General features: G+C 49.5%; 1 protein-coding gene across 2 annotated transcripts in view; it reads right to left on the bottom strand.

Moving 5' to 3' along the window:
- The window catches only part of TGM6 (transglutaminase 6), a 54,709-nt gene extending 32,659 nt beyond the window's left edge, over nucleotides 1-22,050 (bottom strand). For both annotated transcript variants that reach the window (XM_025399234.1, XM_025399235.1), the window contains exons 1-7: nucleotides 21,983-22,050; nucleotides 7,722-7,895; nucleotides 6,913-7,155; nucleotides 5,754-5,872; nucleotides 4,336-4,464; nucleotides 2,636-2,813; nucleotides 1,935-2,073 (exon numbers count right to left, since the gene is read on the bottom strand). In XM_025399234.1, coding sequence (XP_025255019.1) covers nucleotides 1,935-2,073; nucleotides 2,636-2,813; nucleotides 4,336-4,464; nucleotides 5,754-5,872; nucleotides 6,913-7,155; nucleotides 7,722-7,895; nucleotides 21,983-21,989 — 989 coding nt within the window. In that variant the 5' untranslated portion in view covers nucleotides 21,990-22,050. The remainder of the gene's footprint in view (nucleotides 1-1,934; nucleotides 2,074-2,635; nucleotides 2,814-4,335; nucleotides 4,465-5,753; nucleotides 5,873-6,912; nucleotides 7,156-7,721; nucleotides 7,896-21,982) is intronic.
- Between the last annotated feature and the right edge of the window lie 230 nt (nucleotides 22,051-22,280).

Below are 22,280 nucleotides of genomic sequence, written 5' to 3'. Positions count from 1 at the left end.
GAGCTGGAGGCCAGCTTGGGAAGGGTTCCTGGCAGGCTCCCCTGGGGAACAAGGATACAAGGGTCTCTGTGTCTCTGTGTTGTGTTCTCTTCACCGTCTCTCCTAATCTGTATTTTTTAATTTTTATTTATTTATTTATTTTGAGATAGAGTCTTGCTCTGTCCCCTAGGCTGGAGTGCAATGGTGCAATCTCAGCTTACTGCAACCTCTGCTTCCCAGGTTCAAGCAATTCTCACGCCTCAGCCTCCCCAGTAGCTGGGATTATAGACGTGTGACACCACACCCGGCTATTTTTTATTTTTAGTACAGATGGGGTTTCACTGTGTTGGCCAGGCTGGTCTCAAACTCCTGACCTCAAGTGATCTGTCAGCCTCCGCTTCCCAAAGTGTTGGGATTACAGGCATGAGCCACCGCGCCCGGCCGTCTCTCCTAATCTTTAGAAAGTTGGCTTTGAGTGGCAGACTTGCACACATGTGAACAGACATTTGAACAAGGTTATTCACTGAAGCGTTGTTTGTAAAAACAAACTTATTTTTAACTGAGGCAACTGAAATGTCCATTTCATATGGGATGGTTAGATGAACAATGGCTTTTTCATGTAACTGAGAGGCCGACTGGGTTCATACCCTTATGCTTCCACTCACTAGCTGTGTGGCCTTGGATGGGTTACTTAACCTCTCTGTGCTTCAGTTTTATCATCTGCAAAATAGAATCAATGATCTTAACTTATTCACAGGTTGTTTGAAGAAATACACGAGTTAATCTATATACAGCACTTAGAACTAGACCTGGCACAGGCTAGGTGTTTGGTGAGTGTTACGTTATTACTTTAAATATTATGGAAAATAAGGAAAACTCTTTGTGTATTGATGTGGAATTGTTAAATGTTCCAGCAAGAACAGTATCACATAAAGCTGCCAATACTGTTTAAGTGGGGAAAAGGCAGGGAGGCACTGCAGGTACGTATGTTCTCGTGTCTACAGAGCATCTCTCTGATAGGAGATGTAGAAGACAGTGATAATGTTGCCTCCAGGAGGAGGATGGGGAGGCTGGGGAACTGGGCGGGAGGGAGACATCACTGCAACCCATTTTATACTTTTCGAATATTAAACCACATAAATGTATTTCCTATTTCAGAAAATTAAGTTAGAAGGATTTTTTTTTTTTTTGGTTTTTGAGACGGAGTCTCACTCTGTCGCCCAGTCTGGAGTACAGTGGTGTGATTTTGGCTCACAGAGGCAACCTCTGCCTCCCAGGTTCAAGAGATTCTCCTGCCTCAGCCTCCAGAGTAGCTGAGACTACAGGCGTCTGCCACCACGCTTGGCTAATTTTTGTATTTTTGGTAGGGATGGGGTTTCACTATGTTGACCAGGGTGGAGTGGAATGGGGTGATCTCAGCTCACTGCAACCTCTGCCTCCTGGGTTCAAGCAATTCTCCTGCCTTAGCCTCCCGAGTAGCTGGGGCTACAGTTGTGAGCCACTGCGCTCAGCCTAGAATGAATTTTTTAAAGCTTTATGTGAAGAATTTTGTTTTAACTGAGGAAGGAGTTTGTTTCCCACCTGAGACACACAGCACGGAGAACCGCAGCTGATACGGAAGCAGGAGCCTGATCCAGAGTTACCTGTGTGGATGGAGTTCCCACCCCACCTCAGGAAGCCACAGATTCCCAGAGAGTAGAACCAGGCATTCGAGGCAATCAAATCTTGAGGCCCCTCCTGACCTCTGAGTCTACATCTCTTGACCTCAGACCTTACATCTTGGAAGAGGTACCACTCTATCCGCAGGGCGCCTCTCGCTGCCTCCAGAGCCGGCTCAGACTCAGGAGAACTGGGCTCTGGGCCTGCCGCTCCCTGGTGGTGTTATGGAAGATGACGCCTTACTCCACCTGCAGGGCTTCCGGAGCCCTTGGGCCTGGGCTGGGGGCAGGACCTACCACATGCTGTCTTCTGTCAGGTCCTCCAGGGTCCGCCCGAAGGAGTCTACGTATTTGTCCACACTCAGGTTCTGGTCTGTGTCGTGGGCTGAGTTGAAGTTGGACACGACCCGTGTGGCTATCCCCAAGCACCTGAGGACTGCAGAGCAGAGACTGGGAGGCTCGGAGCAGGCGGGACCCCGGCCCCTGAGGGAGGGGCCTGGTTTCCACAGGTGCCCTGGCTTATCTGTGGCCAAAGCCTTCCGCCCCCCATCTTTGTCTGTCTGTCTACTTCAGCAGGTTCTGGGGCTGAGACTCCCATCTCCACTCTCAGAAATGCCACCATCTCCTGCATATTCTCTCAAGGACTTCAGGAGATGCTGCTGCCACCTCATGTGAGCAGACAGGCTTTGAGGCTGGCAGGAACTTGGAAGCCACCTGATAGAGCCCACTCATCTTCCTGAGGGGACTGGAGGCCGAGGGAGCCACAGGGCTCGCCCAAGGTACTCAATGAATGAGAGACAGAGGGAGGTAGGTAACTCTTTCAAAATAAAAGATCTGATGTGAAGGAAATAAATTCTCTGGCTTCTCTCTTCATTAGCCAGACTTGGTTCTCCCCCTCAATGAATCCATCAATGAAGATGGGTTGCAGCATATGCAAATATATGTAAATACATTTAGATAGAGGAGGCTGGGGGAGGGGCCCTTCTCTCCCAGGGTACCTGTGCACATGACTCCCGCGAAGACCCAGCACTGGCCGTACTTGACTGGCTTGTACCTGCCCTTGAGCCACTTCTGCAGAATGGCCACGCTGCCACGCCAGTGCAGCGGGCTGGTGCCGCCGTCGTACTTGCCCTGCCAGTGTCCTTGCACCACACCTCGGTCATTGTTGCTGTTCACCTGGGCAGAGGAGGGCACGAGTCCACCACCAGACAGGGCTTCCTACCTCAAGAACCGCATCGTGGTAAAATCTTCTCCAACTTTGGACCACCAGGTCAATCAGGGTCACTCTTGCTTTTTAACTGCCTGAAAATTAGGGGCATCTGTTGCCTTAAAATACCTACTTTTTGGTAGCACTTGTCATTTTCAATTATCTTCCATTTGGATACTGTGTTGTAAAAATCATTACAACTTCAGAGCATTTCTTATGTTAAATGATCTGTTTTGGGGAACTGTTGGCATAATAATTATAGGGACAGCTAACATTTATTCAACGCTTATTGTGTGCCAGACACCACTATGCCAAGAATTTTGTGGACACTATATTAACCTGTTGAAGTTTACAATGTGGGCTTGATTATTTATCCTTTTTCTTTTTTTTTTTTTTTCAGATGTGAAAACTGAGCTTCAGAAGCATTCAGGGACCTGCCCAAATCACACAGCAAGTTAGTCCAAGTGGTGATCCATGAGTCTAGGACTTGGACTCGGGAGCCTAGAGTTCAGGACTTTCACCGTCCTCAGGGCTGTGATGCTCTGCTGTTTGGGATTGTCACTCATGTTAATTCTCTGTGCTCCAACTGCTCTCTGAGGTCTTGAGGAATTGAGAGTATCAAATAGGAGAAATATAGCTTTGTGCAATTTTGGAATCTCAGATACCACCCACTGACCTTAATACCTGCATGTGGTAGAGGGAGCTGGTGGGCCCTGCAGACATCTTTCTGGAGGAAACACCATGGCCTGAGGCCTGTGATAGGTTAAAGTTGTCATACCTCCCATGGAGAGGTGGGTCTATGTCCCACTCAAGAGGAGGGGTCCTCTTAAGTCTGGGCTGGCCTGTGACTACTTTGACCACTGACTATGGTGGAAGTGATGCTGTGCCAGTTTCTGGGTCTAGGCCTTATAAGACTGGGAGTTTCTACTTCCTCTTTTTTGGAAGCATTGCTTGGGGCAGGGAGGTGGGGGTGAGGGAGCCATTGCTATGCATGAGACTGCCATATTGTGAGGAAGCCCAAGATAGCCACATGGAAAGGCTGTGTGGAAAGAGTGATGACTGGTGGGTCCCAGCTGCTACAGCCACCCCAGCCCAGGGCCTGACATGAGGGTGAGGAGGCCATCCTGGATGTTCCAGTTCCAGGAGACATGACATGGACGACAACCTAGGAACTGCCGACTACCAGAACCAAAGCCCCAGACACAGGTCCTGTCAAACCATCCCAGACATATGCAGCCATTAAGACACCCCCAGAAGAAGCATCTTGGAGCAGAGACAAACCATTCTTATGGCGCCCTGCCCAAATTCCTCGTCTAAAGAACTGTAAGCATAATAAAGGGTTGTTTTACACCACTGAGTTTTGGGGTGGTTGGTTGTGCAACAACAGCGAATTAAAACAAGGGGTGATGGGAAGAATCACAGGGTGTGGCCCCAGGGTTGGCTGGGGGATCCTTGAGGAAGTACATGTGCAGGGATGAAAGGGCTTCTCACCATGGCACTGATGACCCTGGTGACGTAGATGGGGTCGTGGCGGCAGGACACGTCGGTGGCTGGGTTGTTTTGGTGACCGGGGCTTCGATCCAGGATGGAGAGGCAGATGTTCAGGATGTCCTCCTCAAACTGCTCCCCAGAGAGGCTGTGCTTAGAGGCTGTGCTCAGTCACCCATGTTCCAGGCCCTCCCACAGCCCTCACCCGGTCAGTCACCCCATCTGTGCAGGGCAGTTTGCTGCCCCTTCCAACCACCAGGGGCAGCACAGAGCACCCGCTAGTCTTGGAAACCCTTCCTCAGAGAGTCACCTGGGGAATCAGAACCTCAGCCTTAATCACACGTCTCCCCTGCTCAACAACCTCCCATGGCTCCCTACTACCCACAGTAAAGTCTGGGCTAAAATCGATGGCTCTTGAGCCACATCTACCTCACTGATACGCTCGTTTGGTCTACATGATGTTTTCAAACACATTTGAATTAGTTAACAATATTTAAAAACTGGGGGATGTTTGCATACACATTTAGGTTTCTGGTCACTGATAATTTGCAAGGTCTGGCAACAAAAAGTGGGTAATGAGTAGTGGCTACCCCTTAGATGGACCCTAAACTCTTCCCTATATCTTCCCTGTCCAGCACCCGAATCCCGAATGCTTTAAACCCCCGGCCTGCAGGGCAGTGCGTGACTCCTTAGCCTGACAGTCAAGTCCAGTCTTCCTTCCGCTGGGCACCTGGAGCTCAGGCAGACAGAACTCCTCTAGCAGACTCAGGACTCCCTACTTCACACCTCCATGTGGCTCTGCCTCTCTTCCCTATGCCTGGGCAGATCCTGACTCACTGTAGAGACCCAACCCCAATATCATGCAAGCCTCCACAATGGCCGAGGTGGAGGTTCCTTTCACCCTCTTCTGAACTCCCTTTGCTTCCATCCCTATCATTCTTTTTCCTTCCCCTCTTGCACCTGGTATTGGAACTACTTATCTAAGCCAGTGGCTCTCAGAGCATGGTCCCAGACCAGCAGCATCAGCATCACCTGGGAACTGGTTAGAAATGCACATTCTCAGGCCCTGCCCGAGACCTACTCAGTAGGCAGCTCTGGGGGTGGGGTCCAGCATGCCATCCCTCCTGGGATTCTGATGTATGCTTGAGCTTGAAAACCACTGATCAGAGCTGTTCATTTTTCCACAACAATACCGACCTATTCTGTGTCCATACCGTGTCCAAAGCAATTCCCCTTCCCCAGGATGCAGCGCATGCCCTGGCCCAATGAATAGTAGATGAATGAATGAACGAGTGGATTTTCTCTAGGAGTGAGTCCCCCTTTGTCCCTCCTGAGAAGAGTGAGCAGATAGAGGGACTCCAGTCCCACCGACCTCCCCATGCCCCAGCCCACGTCCCTGTCTGGCCTGTGCCCCTGGAGACCTGCCCGTAGTTCCAGCCCTGGGCTCGTATGTGCTTCTCCACGCCTCGGAAGATGATGCCGCTGTCGTTGAGCACGTACTCCCGTCTCTCCTCCTCTGAGGCCAGAAACACATCGTCCTCTGAAAAGCAGTCATCAGGCCCGGTGTGGACTGGGGCTCTGGCCTTGCTGGCCTGGGGAAGGGCTGCATCAGGGATCAGCAGCAGGACAGTGCCCGGAGGCTGACTGGGGCAGGAGAGGTCAAGAGGGGGCTTGCGAGCTCCCATGCTGCCTCCCTGCCAAACTCCATCCCTCCCGGCAAGTCTTTATCCAAGCAGGGACCAATCCCAAAACAGCCCAAGACTGGAGAGTTTTATGGGACCTGACACATTAGCCTCATATTTCTTTTTTCTTTCTTTTTTTTTGTGTTTTTTTTTTGAGACAGAATTTTGCTCTTGTTGCCCAGGCTGGAGTGCAATGGCTCAATCTCGGCTTAATGCAACCTCCGCCTCCTGGGTTCAAGCAATTCTCCTACCTCAGCCTCCCGAGTAGCTGGGATTACAGGCATGCGCCACCACACCTGGCTAATTTTGTATTTTTAGTACAGATGGGGTTTCTCCATGTTGGTCAGGCTGGTCTTGAACTCCCGACCTCAGGTGATCCACTTGCCTCGGCCTCCGAAAGTGCCGGGATTACAGGTGTGAGCCACTGTGCCCGGCCATATTTCTTAGATATTAATAAGAATACTGATCCTGGCCACCCCTTACTAAGGCCTTATGATGCATCTCATATGTTACAAGTTTTAGCTCTATGGATTTTTACCACAGTCCTAAGAGGTAGGCACTGTTATTTTTCCCATATTACAGATGAGGAAATGGAGACTGGTAGAGGGGAGCAGCTCAGCAGAGCTGGGACTAAACCAAGCCAGTCTGATTCCCAAGTCCTGGCTCTTACCCACCCCTGGGCCTCTCCTGCCCACTGGGTCCTCTAGCACAGGCTTTGAAGCACCTGCTACCAGGTTTCTCTGACCATTGCCTACCTCTTCCTAGGCCAAGTACTTGCCCAGCTCTTGGCATTCACCTTCTTGTCCTTTAACCCACCTCCCAGGCTCCCTCCAAGGGCAGGCCCTCCTATGAGGATGTCTTTTGGAAACACCTCTACCTTGGACTTGGCCACTCCTACCTGCACACCATGGGTTGAAAAGAAGAACAAACTCGCCCAGCCTCCGGTTGCTGTGTTTGCGGTGAGAGGAAAGCCTGATGCTCAGCAGGTAGCGGCCAATGACAGCATTGGGAGGGCTGGCGAGACTGACAGTTAGAGTGCTCTCCATCTGAGCCTCCTTTGCTGCTGTCCAGCCCTCACCCAGCTCCAGCTCCGATGTCTGGAACACAGCTTTGGTGTGCAGGGCCTCAGAAGCCCGGGGTCCTGGAGGAGGGGAGAGGGACTCAGGAGACCCTGCCCCTGGGAAACCCAGCTTTAGAGAAGCGAAAAAAGCTACAGGCCTGGAAGCCCCACCTTCACCCCTGAACTGCTGGGAGGCTTTGGGAGAAGGACCTGACCAAGAGCAAGAAGGCCAGTGGCCGAGTGAGGGTCCACCTCAGCTGCCCTGACACCCCAGCCACTTCCAGGCTAAGGAGAAAGTGACAGCATCCTTTGAAACCAAAGTCTGCCTATGTCGGGCCAGGAAAGGAAAGAAAAGCTTGGGCTTCAAAGTACATGATGGTTTTTCATACCCTTCCAGAGCCCTGGGTGTCTGGTACACACAGGGTTCCAGAGACGCATCCCATCCATCCCACTGTCTGCTGGCAGCACCTCCCAACCACCCCCAGAAAGCTGCCACCAGAAGCCTCCAGGGTTCAAGGCTCCGTCTACCTACAGGGACTTGCTTCCCCCAGAGCCTGAGCTGCTGACTGCAAGGTCTCAGGTTACTGGGTCATAAGACAGGTCCCTCCAGGTGCGGATGAGAAGGGGGCGCTGGTGAGCTCAGTTACCTGTCTCCACCATGAAGATGAAGGTCTCCTCGCAGTCCGGGGCTCTGCTGAGCTCTAGCGTGAGGCTGAACGACTGGCCCCGGCGAACCACCAGCTCAGGGCAGGGGTACTCCTGGGTGTGGTGGGCAGCGCCATTCCTTGACCGCTGCCAGTCCACCTTGGTGACTCTGATCCCTGGGTGGGGAGAGGACAGGGAGATGAGGACACGGCCTTGTGTTTCTCACCCACTCTGGGCTTGTCCTCCCATTCAATCCCAGCCAGTCATTTATTCATCCAACTGCTATTTATCATATGTCAGCGAGTCTCTGTTTTTTTGTTTGTTTGTTTGTTTTGTTTTTGACACAGGGTCTCACTCTGTCACCCAGGCTGGAGTGCAGTGGTGTGATCTTGGTTCACTGCAACCTCTGCCTCCCGGGTTCAAGCAATTCTTGTACCTCAGCCTCCCGAGGAGCTGGAACTACAGGTGTACATCACCACACCTGGGTAATTTCTTTGTATATTTTTGGAGAGATGGGGCTTTGCCATGTTGGCCAGGCTGGTCTTGAACTCCTGACCTCAGGTGATCTGCCTGCCTCGGCCTCCCACAGGGCTGGGATTACAGGTGTGAGGCACTGTGCCCAGCCTTAGTCATTAAGTTCTGTAAAATCACTGCAAAGGTTGAATTAATGAGAACTGACCCATTGCCCTTAGGGAAAAAAATAAGTTTAGGTTCCTGTGAGCCTCTGGTCCCAACTTATTCATCAATTGATCAGTATATAAATGTGCATTTCTGTTTAAAGATACATTATTCAGGCTGGGCATGGTGACTCACGCCTGTAATCCTAGCACTTTGGGAGGCCGAGGTGGGTGGACTGCCTGAGCTCAGGAGCTCGAGACCACCCTGGGGCCAACATGGTGAAACCTCATCTCTACTAAAATACAAAAAAAATGAGCTGGGCATGGTGGTGGGTGCCTGTAATCTCAGCCACTCGGGAGACTGAGGCAGGAGAATCGCTTGAACCCGGGAGGTGGAAGTTACAGTGAGCTAAGATTGTACCACGGCACTCTAGCGCGGGCCACAGAGCAAGACTCTCCCTCTCAGAAGAAACAAACATTATTTAATATATATTGTTGATTCATTAATATTGAACTTGTGGCCAGCAGCGCTATAGTTCATGCCTGAATGTTCACCTAACACATGTTTTTCATGTAAGGCACATCACAGCTTTACTGCTCCTGTTTTCCTGCAGCTTTCCTAGGAACACGAGACAGCACTTTAGTCCTGTGCTGAGCGGCCATTTTAAACAGAGAAATCACCAACAAAAAAAGCACAAAAATGCAAAAAACCCCTAGTTTTAAATGGACAGAGAAAGGTTATTTGTTTATAGTATGAGAGCTGAAACAAGAAGGCAGAATATTGCCTGTTCAGCTTCAGCTGGGAATATGCATGTCAGGTCAGGCGACAATTTTTCTGCACTTTGTGCATGTCTGTGAATGGCTAAGAAAGTGCAGAGTATAGATTTTGGATTTAAAAATAAATATTAGCAATGTGCATGTACAGAATCCACAAGCATTGAGGATTGACTGTATATTCTCTATGCCAGGCTGGTGTCTGGTGCTGAGGATGTAGATGTGGGCTTGCCTTCAATGCATGGTGCGGTGAGACTGTCTGGCTCAATGGTTATGAGCAGGTCCTCTGGGGGCAGCTGACATGGGTTCAGATTCTGACTTGGCCATCTACTGGTTGACCCACCTTCCTTTCTTTGTTTGAAACTGAGTGTCGCTCTGTCACCCAGGCTGGAGTGCAGTGGTGCGATCTTGGCTCACTGCAATCTCTGCCTCCCAGGCTCAAGTGATCCTCTCATCTCAGCCTCCCAAGTAGCTGGGACTGCAGGCACATGCCACCATACTCAGCTAATTTTTTGTATTTTTGGTAGAGACCAGGTTTCGCCATGTCGCCCTGAACTCCTGAACTCAAGCAATCTGCCCAACTTGGCTTCCCAAAGTGCTGGGATTACAGGTGTGACCACTGTTCCCAGCCTGCCTTCTTGACCTCTCTGCCTCTCAGTTCCCCACTCTGCAGAATGGGAATAATGCCTGTGGCGTGATTGTGAGGATAATGGCTCCTGTCATTTAGAGTCCTCAGAAGATGAGAGCTCAATAAATGTTACTTATTATGTTCCAGGGGTGACACCTAAGTAGGTGAGTCCACGTAACTAATTCTCGCTTTGATACATGCTATCAGGGAGAAGGATGGGAGCTGAAAGAAAAGTAATGGAGGGCTTGTCCTGGTCTGAAGCAGGACAAGCAAGGCTTCCTTGAGAAGGCGGAATTGAGGCTGAGTCTTAAATTGGATGGGTATCTCCAGGAAAGAGTTGAGTGATGGATCTAGTCTCAGTCCAAGCATCCTCTTCCTCTATTCAGCTTTCATTCATTCAAGTGCTGGGCATTGTGCTGGATGCTACAGACCCAACAGTCCATCAAATACCCTCTGGCCCTGACATCACACAGTTGATAGCTCAGTGGAGAAGACTGGCATTAAGCAGATAGACCTCAAACATTTAGGGCAAGCTTTGAGATGAACCCTATGGGAGAGGCATTGGGAGTCCTAGGAGCACAGAACACCTAAACTAAAGTAGTTAGATTAACAAAACTATTCGCTAGAGTACTATAAGCAACAGCTTAAAACTCTAGGATGTGTGCAGCCTTGAATTCTAGCCAGCAGCTATGGCGCTAGACAGAGAGACAGGAGGGAGCACGGTGACTTCTAAAATTTGAGAGAAAGCAGATGTGTGGGGAAGGCAATGAGGTTGGAGGGGCCCATAGTCGGCAGACCACCAACGCTTGGAGTGGGATGAGAAATCTGCCTTTTATCCTAAGGACTGTAGTTAGCCAAATATTGTTTTAAGCAAAGCTGTGATGTAATCAGATTTGCACCTTGGAAAGATCATTCTGGTGCCATGTAGAAGATTAATTAGTGGTATCTGGTGAGATGCTTTAGTAAGCAAAGGGATGTTTCATGAAACTGTGGTTTCATTTTGTCAAACATCTGCTCCCAAGCCTCCACTGGATGCCCCATTGTCTGTTATGATCTGTCCAAGATCTGACCCCTCCAGCTCACACCCATCCCCTCACAGCTCAGTTACTCTTTGCTCTGGCTGCATCAGACTCTACCTCTGCAACCTCCTGCCCTGACGTCCCACACATCTCTTTCCTGCCTTGTGCTTTTCCTAAGGCCCCTCCTGGTTGGGGTGCCTGTGATTGTCCCCTGAGATGTTCCTGCCTCGGCCCTGCCACCAGAGTTCATCTCTCCTTTGTCCAATCAGCTATTAGATTTGGGATAATATAAACAACAATAATAAAATCTTTGTATGTATTCAAGTGCTTATGCCTTCTAACATACACCTAAGGAAGGCACTGTGACCCTTTTCATTTTCTTTTTTTCTTTTTTCTTTTTTTTTTTTGAGACGGATCTCGCTCTGTCGGCCAGGCTGGAGTGCAGTGGCCGGATCTCAGCTCACTGCAAGCTCCGTCTCCCGGGCTTACGCCATTCTCCTGCCTCAGCCTCCCGAGTAGCTGGGACTACAGGAGCCCGCCACGTCGCCTGGCTAGTTTTTTGTATTTTTTTTTAGTAGGGTCGGGGTTTCAACGTGTTAGCCAGGATGGTCTCCATCTCCTGACCTTGTGATCCGCCCATCTCGGCCTACCAAAGTGCTGGGATTACAGGCTTGAGCCACTGCGCCCGGCCGATCCTTTTCATTTTCTAGATGCCGTCATGCTTACTGAGTTCCCTATTTCACCTCCCCTGTGCCCCCACCCCTGCATGTCCCCAGGGCTCATTCTCAACATGGAAGTCAGAAGGATCCTGTTAAAATCTAAGATCACTTGGTTGCTCTCAAGCTCTCCGTTGGTTCCTGTCTGTCTCAGCAGAGTTGAAGTCCCAACAATGACCCTCAAGCCCTTCAAGATTGGGCACTTTGATATCTTTTTTGGGCGTTCTGTTTCTCTTCCCCTCTCTCATCCCCTTAAGCCACACTGACCTTCTTATTTCTCTTTGAACCTGTGGACAGGCTCCTTCTTCAGGGCTTTTGCACCTGCTGTTCCCTCTGTGTGGATTGCTCTCCTTTCAGATTCCTGCAGAACCTGCTCCCTTGCCTCCTTCTTCAAATGTCACCTTTTCAGTGGGACCTTCCCTGACCACCCCTTTATAAATTGCAAATCACCCCTACCCTCCTTTTCCACTATTTTCCTCCACGGCACTTACTGACATCTTACAATATATTTTATTTATTTATTTTAATTGCTTACTTTCCCTTTCAAGAATATCAACGCCAAAAGGGCAGGGAGCTGTGTCTGTTTTGCTCATTGATGAATCTTCAGTGCCTGATACGTGGAAGGTGCTCAACAAATATTTCTTAAATGTGTTAATGAATGAATGAGGAAACTGAGGTCAAGAGAAGTGAAATAACTTGCCAAAGGGCACACAAACAAGCAAGGGCTGGAGTGGAGTCTTCCAGCTGTTGACCACTGGGTCAGTGGTTATACTAGTTTTATTGTGATTGACATAAGAAACAGTTTTAAAAGTTCCATACTCCAGGCCGGGCGCGGTGGCTCAAGCCTGTAATCCCAGCACTTTGGGAGGCCGAGACGGGCGGATCACGAGGTCAGGAGATCGAGACCATCCTGGCTAACACGGTGAAACCCCGTCTCTACTAAAAATACAAAAAAAAAAACTTAGCCGGGCGTGGCGGCGGGCGCCTGTAGTCCCAGCTACTCGGGAGGCTGAGGCAGGAGAATGGCGTGAACCCGGGAGGCGGAGCTTGCAGTGAGCTGAGATCCGGCCACTGCACTCCAGCCTGGGTGACAGAGCGAGACTCCGTCTCAAAAAAAAAAAAAAAAAAAAAAAAAAAAAAAAAAAAAGTTCCATACTCCATATGCCTGCAAACATATATACATGCACAGATATAAACTGAAACAAAAGTTTCATTACTATTTCCCCTTATTATGAATGATGAACACTGAAATTTATTTTCTTTTCTGTCAAAGCCTTCTAGCCAAAGACCACCAGCAACACATCAGTACAATGAACAGGAAGGGCTCATCGCTCATGGCAATGAGAAAGAACGCTCACCACAAAGAACCACGGAACATCTTGGGAAGAGGATATTAGAGAGGACTTACAGATTGCGACTTGTGTTAGATGGTTTTGGGGAAGTTCAGAGAAGCAGGGCTTTGCTCTGGATTGGAGGCTGATCTTGGAATGAGGCAAGTCTATATCTGAGTATCTTAATAGTCCTACATAGAAGGTGGGAAGAATGAATTGAGACTAGTGTCATAAGTGATAAAGAAGCAGCCATTATTCATATTAGCCCAGCTACAGGGCTAATATGTCAGTAAATGGAGACCAGCAAATGGCTTAGACAATGTTCATGTTTTTGTCTGTGTTCACTCATGATTATGAAGTGGTCTTGTTTTTGTCTTGATTCACTACAGTCACAGGATGGCATCTGATCACTTCATCATGTCTTCTGGTAAAGTTTCAATAAGCATTTACATACTTAAGTATGTTTAGTAAAAACTGATTTCCTTTTATTTACTATTTATATTATAGTTAGGATACAATTTTTTAAAAAGTGGCCTATAGAGGTAGGTAAGCTGTGTCAATTCAATTTCAGGTTGGTGAAGGGACACTATTAAATATTTGTTATATTGAGAGGGAGGGCATTAGGGACAAAAGAGTTGATGTTTTACTCATCTATTGCTTCTTAACCAATCTGTTTAACCCAGAGTTTAGCTTGGAAAAATGATAATCATATGTTATCTTTCATGGTTTCTGTGGGTCAGGAATTTGGGCAGAGCTCCACTGGCCAGCTGTTAATTGGAGTTGCTTATGTGGTTGCAATCATATGTTAGCTGCGGCCATACTCATCTGAAGGCTTGACTGAGGCTAGAGAATCCACTTTAAAAGTGACTAACTTACATGGTTGGCAAATTGGTGCTGAATACAGGTTGAAGCACCTTGGTTCCTTTCCATGTGGATTTCTCCATGGAAATGCTTGAGTGTCCTCCTGGCATGGTGCTTAGTTTCCCCTGAGCAAGTGACCTGAGAGACCATGGTGGAAGATGCAATGGTTTTTATGATCTAACCTCAGAAGTTACACAATGTCACCTCCACCTTATCCTATGGGTCAAGGCAGTTACAAAGGCCTACCTAGGTTCAAAGAGAAGAAACATGCCCCATCTCTTGCTGAAAATGTACCAATGTCATGTCCCATTGTAAAAAGAACACTGAGATGAGATGTATACTGATGTGACCACCCTGTGAAATATAATCTGCCACAGTTGAGAACCACTGAAGTTATATCACCAAGTACTCCCCACCCAAGGACACTTGTCATGCAACTCTTAACTGTGTCTTATTTGATGCCAACCATACAGGAAATGTTCAGTAATTGTTGGCTAGACCATTGGATAGGTTTTATTTAATAAAACTTCCTATGAACCAAGTGCTTTTCCAAGTATTTCATAAATATTAGCTCATTTAATCTTAACAAACCATATGAGGGAGGTACTACTGTTAACTCATGTCACAGATGAGAAAAATGAGGTACAGAGTTACACAACCTGTTTTCTTTTCTTTTTTTTTTTAAATTTGAGATAGGGTCTTGCTATGTTGACCAGATTGGTCTCCAACTCCTGGCCTCAAGCAATCCTCCCATCTCAGCCTCACGAAGTGCTGGGATTACAAGCATGAGCCACTGCGCATGATTCAGAGTTACACAGCCTTCTAAGTGATGGAGCTGGGAATCTGCCTCCTGAGTCTGTGGCTTTTCTATCCCCAGGCTATGGTGCCTTTATCTTTGACTCCATAGGAGTCACAGCCTAGAAGTTCCAGACTATAAAATTCAACATGAGCTTCACCACAGGCATCAGAACAGTGGCTTGTGTGTGCAAGTGTCTGGACAGGGCTGGTCAAAATGTTTGACTTTTTAAATATTCCAGCATCTTTGTACAATCTTTTGGTTAATAGCATGTGGCAGATTGCATTTTCCAAAGATGGTTGCAGTAATATCTCCCATCCCACATACTCTTCTTTCAATATGATGTTGATTCTCCTCTCATTGAGAAGTAGAGTATGTATTCCCACCCTCTTGACCTGGGAGACTTGTGGCTAAGACACAGTGACACACTGTGACTTCTAAGGCTAGATTATAAAAGTTAATACAGCTTCCTTCTGGTTCCCTTGGGTTGCTTGTTATTAGAACCCAGCCACCATGCAATGAAGAAACCCAAATGGCCCATGAAGAAGCTCACCTGGAGAGCCACCAAGGCTTCCAACCCACAGCCCACTGAGCTCCCAGCTGACAGACAGAACTACTTGGAAGCCATGGGACTGAGCCATCTGGCAAGTGGGTCCTTCAGCCCCTAGGCAAGCTGCCCCAGCTGATGCAGACACAAGCTGTCCCTGCCGAGTTCTGCCCAAATTGCAGGTTTGTCAGCAGGAGAATGATTGTTGTCTGAAACCCCTAAGTGCTGGGGTGGTTTGCTACACAGCAATTGATAACTGAAACATAGAGAGAGCCAAGATTCTTGTCTAGACCACAACAGCCTCCCAACTGCTCTCCACCTGTGAGCTGTCTGGGCTGGTGCTGTGGTCTCAATACTCAGGCTTGAGATTCATGGAAAAAACTAGTTTCAGCTTAGCTTAGGCCGGAAGCCCCTGCTGGCATCATGATATGGGGATAATGACTGAACATGTGGGTAGGAACTCACATGACTGACACATGTGTCCCAAGATTGGGAGCTCCTACAGCCCCTGTTGTGGTGAGTGAGCAAAGACTGTGCAGGACCAGTGTTCAACAGTGACCTCATGTGGCATGAGCTGGAACAACAGTGCCAGGGGGCTTTCCCATTACCCTTCCCAATTCTCACAACGGAAAGTAGAACCAAAGCTTTCACATCAAGTTAGCCCCAGTTATTCTAGGGCGGGCACAAACCTCTGAAACTCCAAAACTTTGAGCTCAGATGACCTTGGTTTAGTCAGAAAACACAGGCAGGACCCTCTCCCCCAACCAGGTACCTTGTACATAGAATTGTCAAGTCTAATATCAGCAGAGCTGGAAGCGCCATTAGGAGCTCAGGTCTCCATTTACTGACATAGCAACTGAGATCCAGAAGTGGGAAGAAAGGGACTTCTTGCCTGAGGACACAGTGGATTTGTAGCCCACAATTCATGTTGCTACTTCCCAAGCAATGTATGTAGGGACAGGCCAGAACAGGATGCTATTTTTTCAGTGGATGAGTCAGAAGCAGGGGACGAGGTTGTTGGGTGGTAATTATCTCAGCCCTGGTATGCCTCAGGGCTGGATACAAGGGGAGTTTGGGATTGGATGAGGACTGCTGCATCCTGGGTCATGGGTTTAAACCCTATGGATCCTGCACTTGTTTCCCCCCTTCCCTGCCACAGCCCAAAGCAGCTCCCATCACCCTCTGAGGCATCTGCATCCTTATCACAGACGAGCAAGAGGAAGTGGTGGGATGAGTCAGAACTGTCATTATCATCACTGTCCTTGAATCTCAGAGACCATCTCTCTCACAACTTCCTGCCCAGGTGCAAATTCCCTTGGCCGAACTCTTGGTGGATACTTGATCATGGTCCCAGCTTGCCATATCTCTGAGAGGTAGCTCACTCACCGCCCAATGTTAGAAAGTCCTTCATTCTGCTGAACCAAGCTCTTTCTTCTTGCAACTTCTCCCCATTTGTCCCTATTTTGCTCCCCATCACCCACATAGAACACACTTCTTCCTTTGCTCTTTGATGGGGTTTTGCAGAAACATTACCTAGAAATCCCAACCTGCCAGCCCCCGGCCCGTCCCCTGCCCAACTCTACACTCACCCCATAACCCAGGAGGTCGCTGTTCTAATCCCTGTGGAATCTGTCCCTGGGGCTGCTGCTTTGGTGATCTAAGTCGCCCACACCCATCAGCATCTCACCTCCATGACCTGCCATTTGTGGGGTAATGGCCAGGGCTGGGGTCCAAGATTCTGCAGGGGGAACTACTGGTGATTACAGATAAGTTCTGTCCTAGCCAGTGTCCTTCCTGGCCCTCATGGGGACAGTGAGACTGATGGGCATAGGCAGAGGCTCCTAGGTATAGGGTAGCCCAAGGCGAGGAGATAGATGTGCACTTGGGATGGTTTCCAGGCCCCTTGTCAAAATAAACCCAGTATCACCCCTTCCATGTCCTCAGCTCAAATTCTATTAAGGTGGAAGCTTCTGTCCCTTATCTGTGATCAGGGATGCTGTGTTATAGTTGTTTGCTTACATATGTCTCTCCCCACTGGACTGAGAGCTCCATGAAGGCAAAGGCTGAGTCTCCTCCTCTCTGGGTTGCTAGAACCTGGCTAAGGGCCCAGGGCATATTAGGTACTCAGTGAATGTTGGTTGGATGAATGGTTGAATCTCCTTCCCCATCCCTCAGCTGGGGTATGGAAGGGGAAGCTGATGCTCTGCAGCGTCCTAGGTCCGCCCTCAAGAATCAGCACCCACACCCTGTCAGCTGCTCACGCTCCGACAGTCCACACCCCACCCACCCCATAATCCCTCTCTCTCAAGCTGTTGCATTCCGAAGCCTGCCTTTCCTTCTTAACTTCTTTCCTTCCACAGAGTGAGAAAGAGGAGGGTGTGTGAGGCCTCTGACATGGGCAGGCAGACGGATCACTGACCACCCACCCCCACGCATTGCCTCTCTGGGTCTGTTTTCTTCTCTGTGAAATGACCCAGAAGGATTCTTATGGTCTGGATAGTCTGTGGTTTGCTGAAGCAAGTGCCTCTGATTACCCACAAGGACCCTTCTCAGCCTGCCTCCCTACAAGACACCTCCCCCCGCACCCCTACCCCCTGCCAAAAGTGTGCTAATGTGCAGATTGTCACATCGCCCCGAGACATGGTTTTCCTGCACTGGTTTTCCCCCTTCTCTGCCACAGCCCAAAGCAGCTCCCATCACCCTCTGAGGCATCTGCATCCTTATCACAGACGTGCAAGAGGAGGTGGGATGAGTCAGAACTGCCATTATCATCATTATCCTCGAATCTCAGAGAGCATCTCTTTCACAACTTCCTGCCCAGGCACAAATTCCCTTGGCTAAATTTTTGTTGGATACTGGATTATGGTCCCAGCTTGCCATACCTCTGAGAGGTAGCTCACCCACTGCCCAGTGGAGGGGATGGGAGAGGCAACATCTGCTCTGAGACTGCTCCAGTTGACAGTGAACCCAAGACCCTGAGGACAGAATGGGCAGCCTGTTTTCAGCCCCCGGGGGGCCTTCATCCTTGGGATATGCAGGGTGAACTCCCAGCCCAGGGCTGAAGGCTCGCCAACCTCAGGGCTGAAGCTGTACCCTCCAGGCACAGGGAAAGGATGTGGTAAGGGTGCTCCCTCCACCTGCCTGTTACCCCAAGCCTCATAGCCCCTCCAGCTTCACTGTTCTCCTCCCCTTCTCCCTCTCACCATCTTCTCGGGGCTTCCTTTCACTCTGCACAGCAACTAGGAGCCTGATTTCAGAGGCACACACTTGAGCTCTCATGCAGGCTTTGCCCCTTGTTGGCTGTGTGGCAAGTGAGTGAGCTCTGAAACTCAGCCTCCTGGTAATAATGTGGGTGATGATCGTACCCGCCTCGTCGGGTTGGGAGGATTCACATAGAGTATTTAGACCGATACCAGGCACATCCTAGGTTCTCAGGAAATGTGAGTGTTATGATCATTAGTATTTACACAGGACCTCCTGGCTGCCATTCCAGTGCTCTGCCAATTCCTGCCATCCTGAATCATCTCCTTGTTGGCTGTGTGGCCCTGGATCAGTTATTGGGCCTCTCTGAGGATCTGATTTCCTCCTCTAGAACGTGGCAATAATAGTATCTTTCTTCTAGGGCTTTGAGGAGGATTAAGTGAGTTAGTAATTATAAATAGGGTGGTGATAAAATGCATCTTAAACCAGGAAATTCTGAGAGTGAAAGCAGAAGCCATTAATAAACACGCTAGGGCAACAGGCTTCCACCAGGATGAATGTCTCCCTATTCATTGAGTACGTAGCCTGGTGCTGGGTCCACAGTGATGAGCTCTACAAACAGGAATTGTTTTTTTCTTTGAGATGAAGTCTCGCTCTGTCGCCCAGGCTGGAGTGCAGTGGCACGATCTCGGCTCACTGCAAGCTCTGCCTCCCAGGTTCATGCCATTCTCCTGCCTCAGCCTCCTGAGTAGCTTGGACTACAGGCACCTGACACCATGCCCGGCTAATTTTCTGTATTTTTAGTAGTGATGGAGTTTCACCGTGTTAGCCAGGATGGTCTCAATCTCCTGACCTCGTGATCCACTCGCCTCAGCCTCCCAAAGTGCTGTGATTACAGGCGTTAGCCACTGCGCCTGGCCTACAAACAGGGATTTTTACATCATCACCTCCTTTCCCCACATTTCCCCCATCACTTTGGTCCTCCCCTCCCCAGTTCCTACATGCACCGGGTTTCTTGTTATTCTCCTCTCTTTGCCTCTTGCTTAAGTGACTGCATGGCCCCAACAGCCTCAGAGTTTTTCAGCTCATCCTATTCAATCCATCCCATCACTATGGAGAAACTGAGATTCAGAGAGGGGAAGGGACTTTTCTGAGTGTCAGCATGTAATTTTCCCTGCTCAATCACCATGGAATCTACAACCATCTTGTTGACATTCAAGGTCCTTGACAGGCCCTGCCCATCACTTCTGGCCCTCTGACCTCCTCCCCTCCTCCCCATCTCACTTGCTCACCGGCTGGCCCCAGAGCTCCACCGAAGAAAGGGAAGTGTCCATGTGCAGAACATTGCCTCCTGCCCACTTAGCTCTCCACCCATCCCCACCCCAAGGCCTAGCTCATCCATCTTCCTTCTCCTGCCCTTGGGTGACACCAGAGAGCTGAGTGATATAATCCTCCCCAATTCTTTGTCTCAGCCCAGTGGGGTTGAGCCCTGGAAGCTCTGTTGAAGCCAGCAGCATCTCCCAGACTCTGGACTAAGCATAATTGGTTTTTAATGGGCCCCATTATGATCCTATGCTTAGTACGCATCATGGGCACCTGAACTCCATGACTAAATGATTAATCGGGAGTTGCTTGGGGACTTTCTGGGGCCACTGCCCCATTTCCCTTTCCTTCCTGGTCTTGTTGGAAGCTGCTGGTCTCTCTCTCACCAGGAGGCAGTGACGCATCAACTGCAACCCAATGTCCCAGCCAAAGCCAGCCTCACACACAGTTTTCCACTCAATTCTTGGAATCTCTGAGCTGAAAGACGATCATAATTTAATCTTGGCAAAAGGGTCTCACCTCCTTTGCCAACTGATCAACTGGTACTTGAAGAACTGGGCTGAGCATTCTAGGGCCACATCCAGGCTCCAGAGGGAAGAGCTCTGGGGTCAACTAGGGATGTCCACCATGGACGGAGTGAGGGAGAGGGGATAGGAGGAGCTCCAGGAAGATGAACACACTTTCCATCTAGGATGTGATGTCTCAGCCATTCAGGCACAGGGCATGTAGTAGGCATGACCTACTGCTCTGATAAGCAGATCCTCCCAAGAGGACCCAGAAGACCCAATCCAGGGAATTGAATCCAATCCAACACATAGTCCGTTTACATAGGCATGACAACTCCGATGCTGACATTTCACAGACAGAGAAACAGAGATTCAGAGAGAGGAACCCAGCAAGTTAGTTACAGACCTGGCAATAGGCATCATCATCAACTTTTTTCCTTCCTCAGCAGCTAACCTTGGCACTGTCAAGTTTAAGTCTGATAGGTTATCAAAGGCCCAGAGAAGAGGGATCATCTAGGTGAGCCTTGAGAAGCAGATCTTGGAAGAACAAAGGCAATCCCTTCTGCACCAGGGCCATCAGGGAGGCAACCCCAGCTCTGGAAACAGGCAGTCTGGGCTGTAAGCTGGGGTTGGCAAGGCCTGGTCTTCAGGAGAACAGACCTATCCTAGGGGCCTGAAGGGCCCAACATGTCCAGCAATGCTGTTAACGGCCAGGAGGAAATATGAAGATGGAACTAGACTATGATGAGGAAATTAAAATATCTGCCTTTGAAAGTTAAAAAAAAATAGTTGATTGATGAAACTGTCACATAATGCTGAACAATTAAAACTGGCAGACACAGACTCAGACAAGCCCCTTGAATACCTGAGTGTAGGACCCCCGGTTCTGCTGACTTGCTCATTACTGGGCCCCAGCATCTAACAGAAAAGTTCTTTCGGAGGGAGTTTGCTGCCCACTATATTGAGGTCGTGGGGGACATGTTTTCTTTTTTTCTTTTTCTTGAGACAGGGTCTCACTCTGTTGCCCAGGCTGCAGTGCAGTGGCGCCATCTTGGCTCACTGTAGCCTCGACTTCCTGAGCTCAAGCGATCCTCTCACCTCAGCCTCCCAAGTAGCTGGGACTTCAGGTGTCCACCACCATGCCCAGCTAATTGTTGTATTTTTTTTTGTAGAGATGGGGTTTGCCACATTGCCCAGGGTGGTCTCAAACTCCTGAGCTCCATAAATCCACCCCCAACTCAGCCTCCAAAAATGCTGAGATTAGAGGCGTGAGCCACTGTGCCCAACCCACATTTTCTGAGCCTACTGTTTACAAGTCCCCACTTGAGATGTGTGGTGGGAGAACAGCACACATGGTCTCACCAACTCCTCACAGCAGGGCTGTGAGATAATTTGCATTATAATCCCCATTACACAGATCAGAAAACAGAGGTACCAAGGGCAAATTTTCTTGCTCAAGGTCATATAGCTCTTTTCACTTCAGCCAGAGCTGCTCTTGCCAAGTGCTTGGGGTGGGAATCGGGCGAGGATGCAGCCTGTGGGGGCCTCTCACTCCTTCCCACCCAGGCCACAATTCCCAACTATGCCCAGAAACGTCTCTGGATCCATAGAATGTGCATGGGGTGCGAGAAGATTTTCTTTCTTCTGCCCCTGCCGTCCTGTGCCCGCCTCCTTCAGTCCTGTGAGGCACAGGGGTGAGACCTGGCCCCAGCCCAGAAGACAGCGCTTAAGCCAGCCTCTGCCATGGACTTGCTGGGTGGCCTAGGGCTGGTTTTTTCATCCCGGGCCTCATGAACACACATGAAGAGTTCATGTGTTCACGGTGGGCCGTCCAGCTATAAAACCCTAACAATCAATGATCAAACGTCATCCCACAGACCCGTGTTTCTTGAAGCCCCTCTCATACGCCCTGGTGCCCCAAGGCCCCAGGCTCTGCCCACTCACCTGCCATGCGATGGCCAGCTGGACTCCTCTGTTCCTCCCCACAGTGGTGTGTGCACCGTCAGGGCAGTGTAGCATGTCACAGCAGCCAGCCAGACCAATTTTAACAAGGAAAACCTCGGGACACTCCTAGGCCGGAAAGTCAGAATTCAAAAGAGGAGGCGTGGCCCTCCACCCTAGCAGTGACACCCACGAGACACAAAATCATCCTGTAATTGCACCTGGAGGGGTTCACTGTGGAAGTGGCTCCATCCAAGAGACCTTGGAAACATGGAGTTGCGAGTGGGACTGTGGAGAAACT

Source organism: Theropithecus gelada, chromosome 10, assembly GCF_003255815.1.
Source record: "Theropithecus gelada isolate Dixy chromosome 10, Tgel_1.0, whole genome shotgun sequence".
NCBI classification, from domain to species: domain Eukaryota; kingdom Metazoa; phylum Chordata; class Mammalia; order Primates; family Cercopithecidae; genus Theropithecus; species Theropithecus gelada.
Note: the sequence above shows the minus strand (reverse complement) of the source record. Positions and strands in the feature narration are given on the sequence as shown.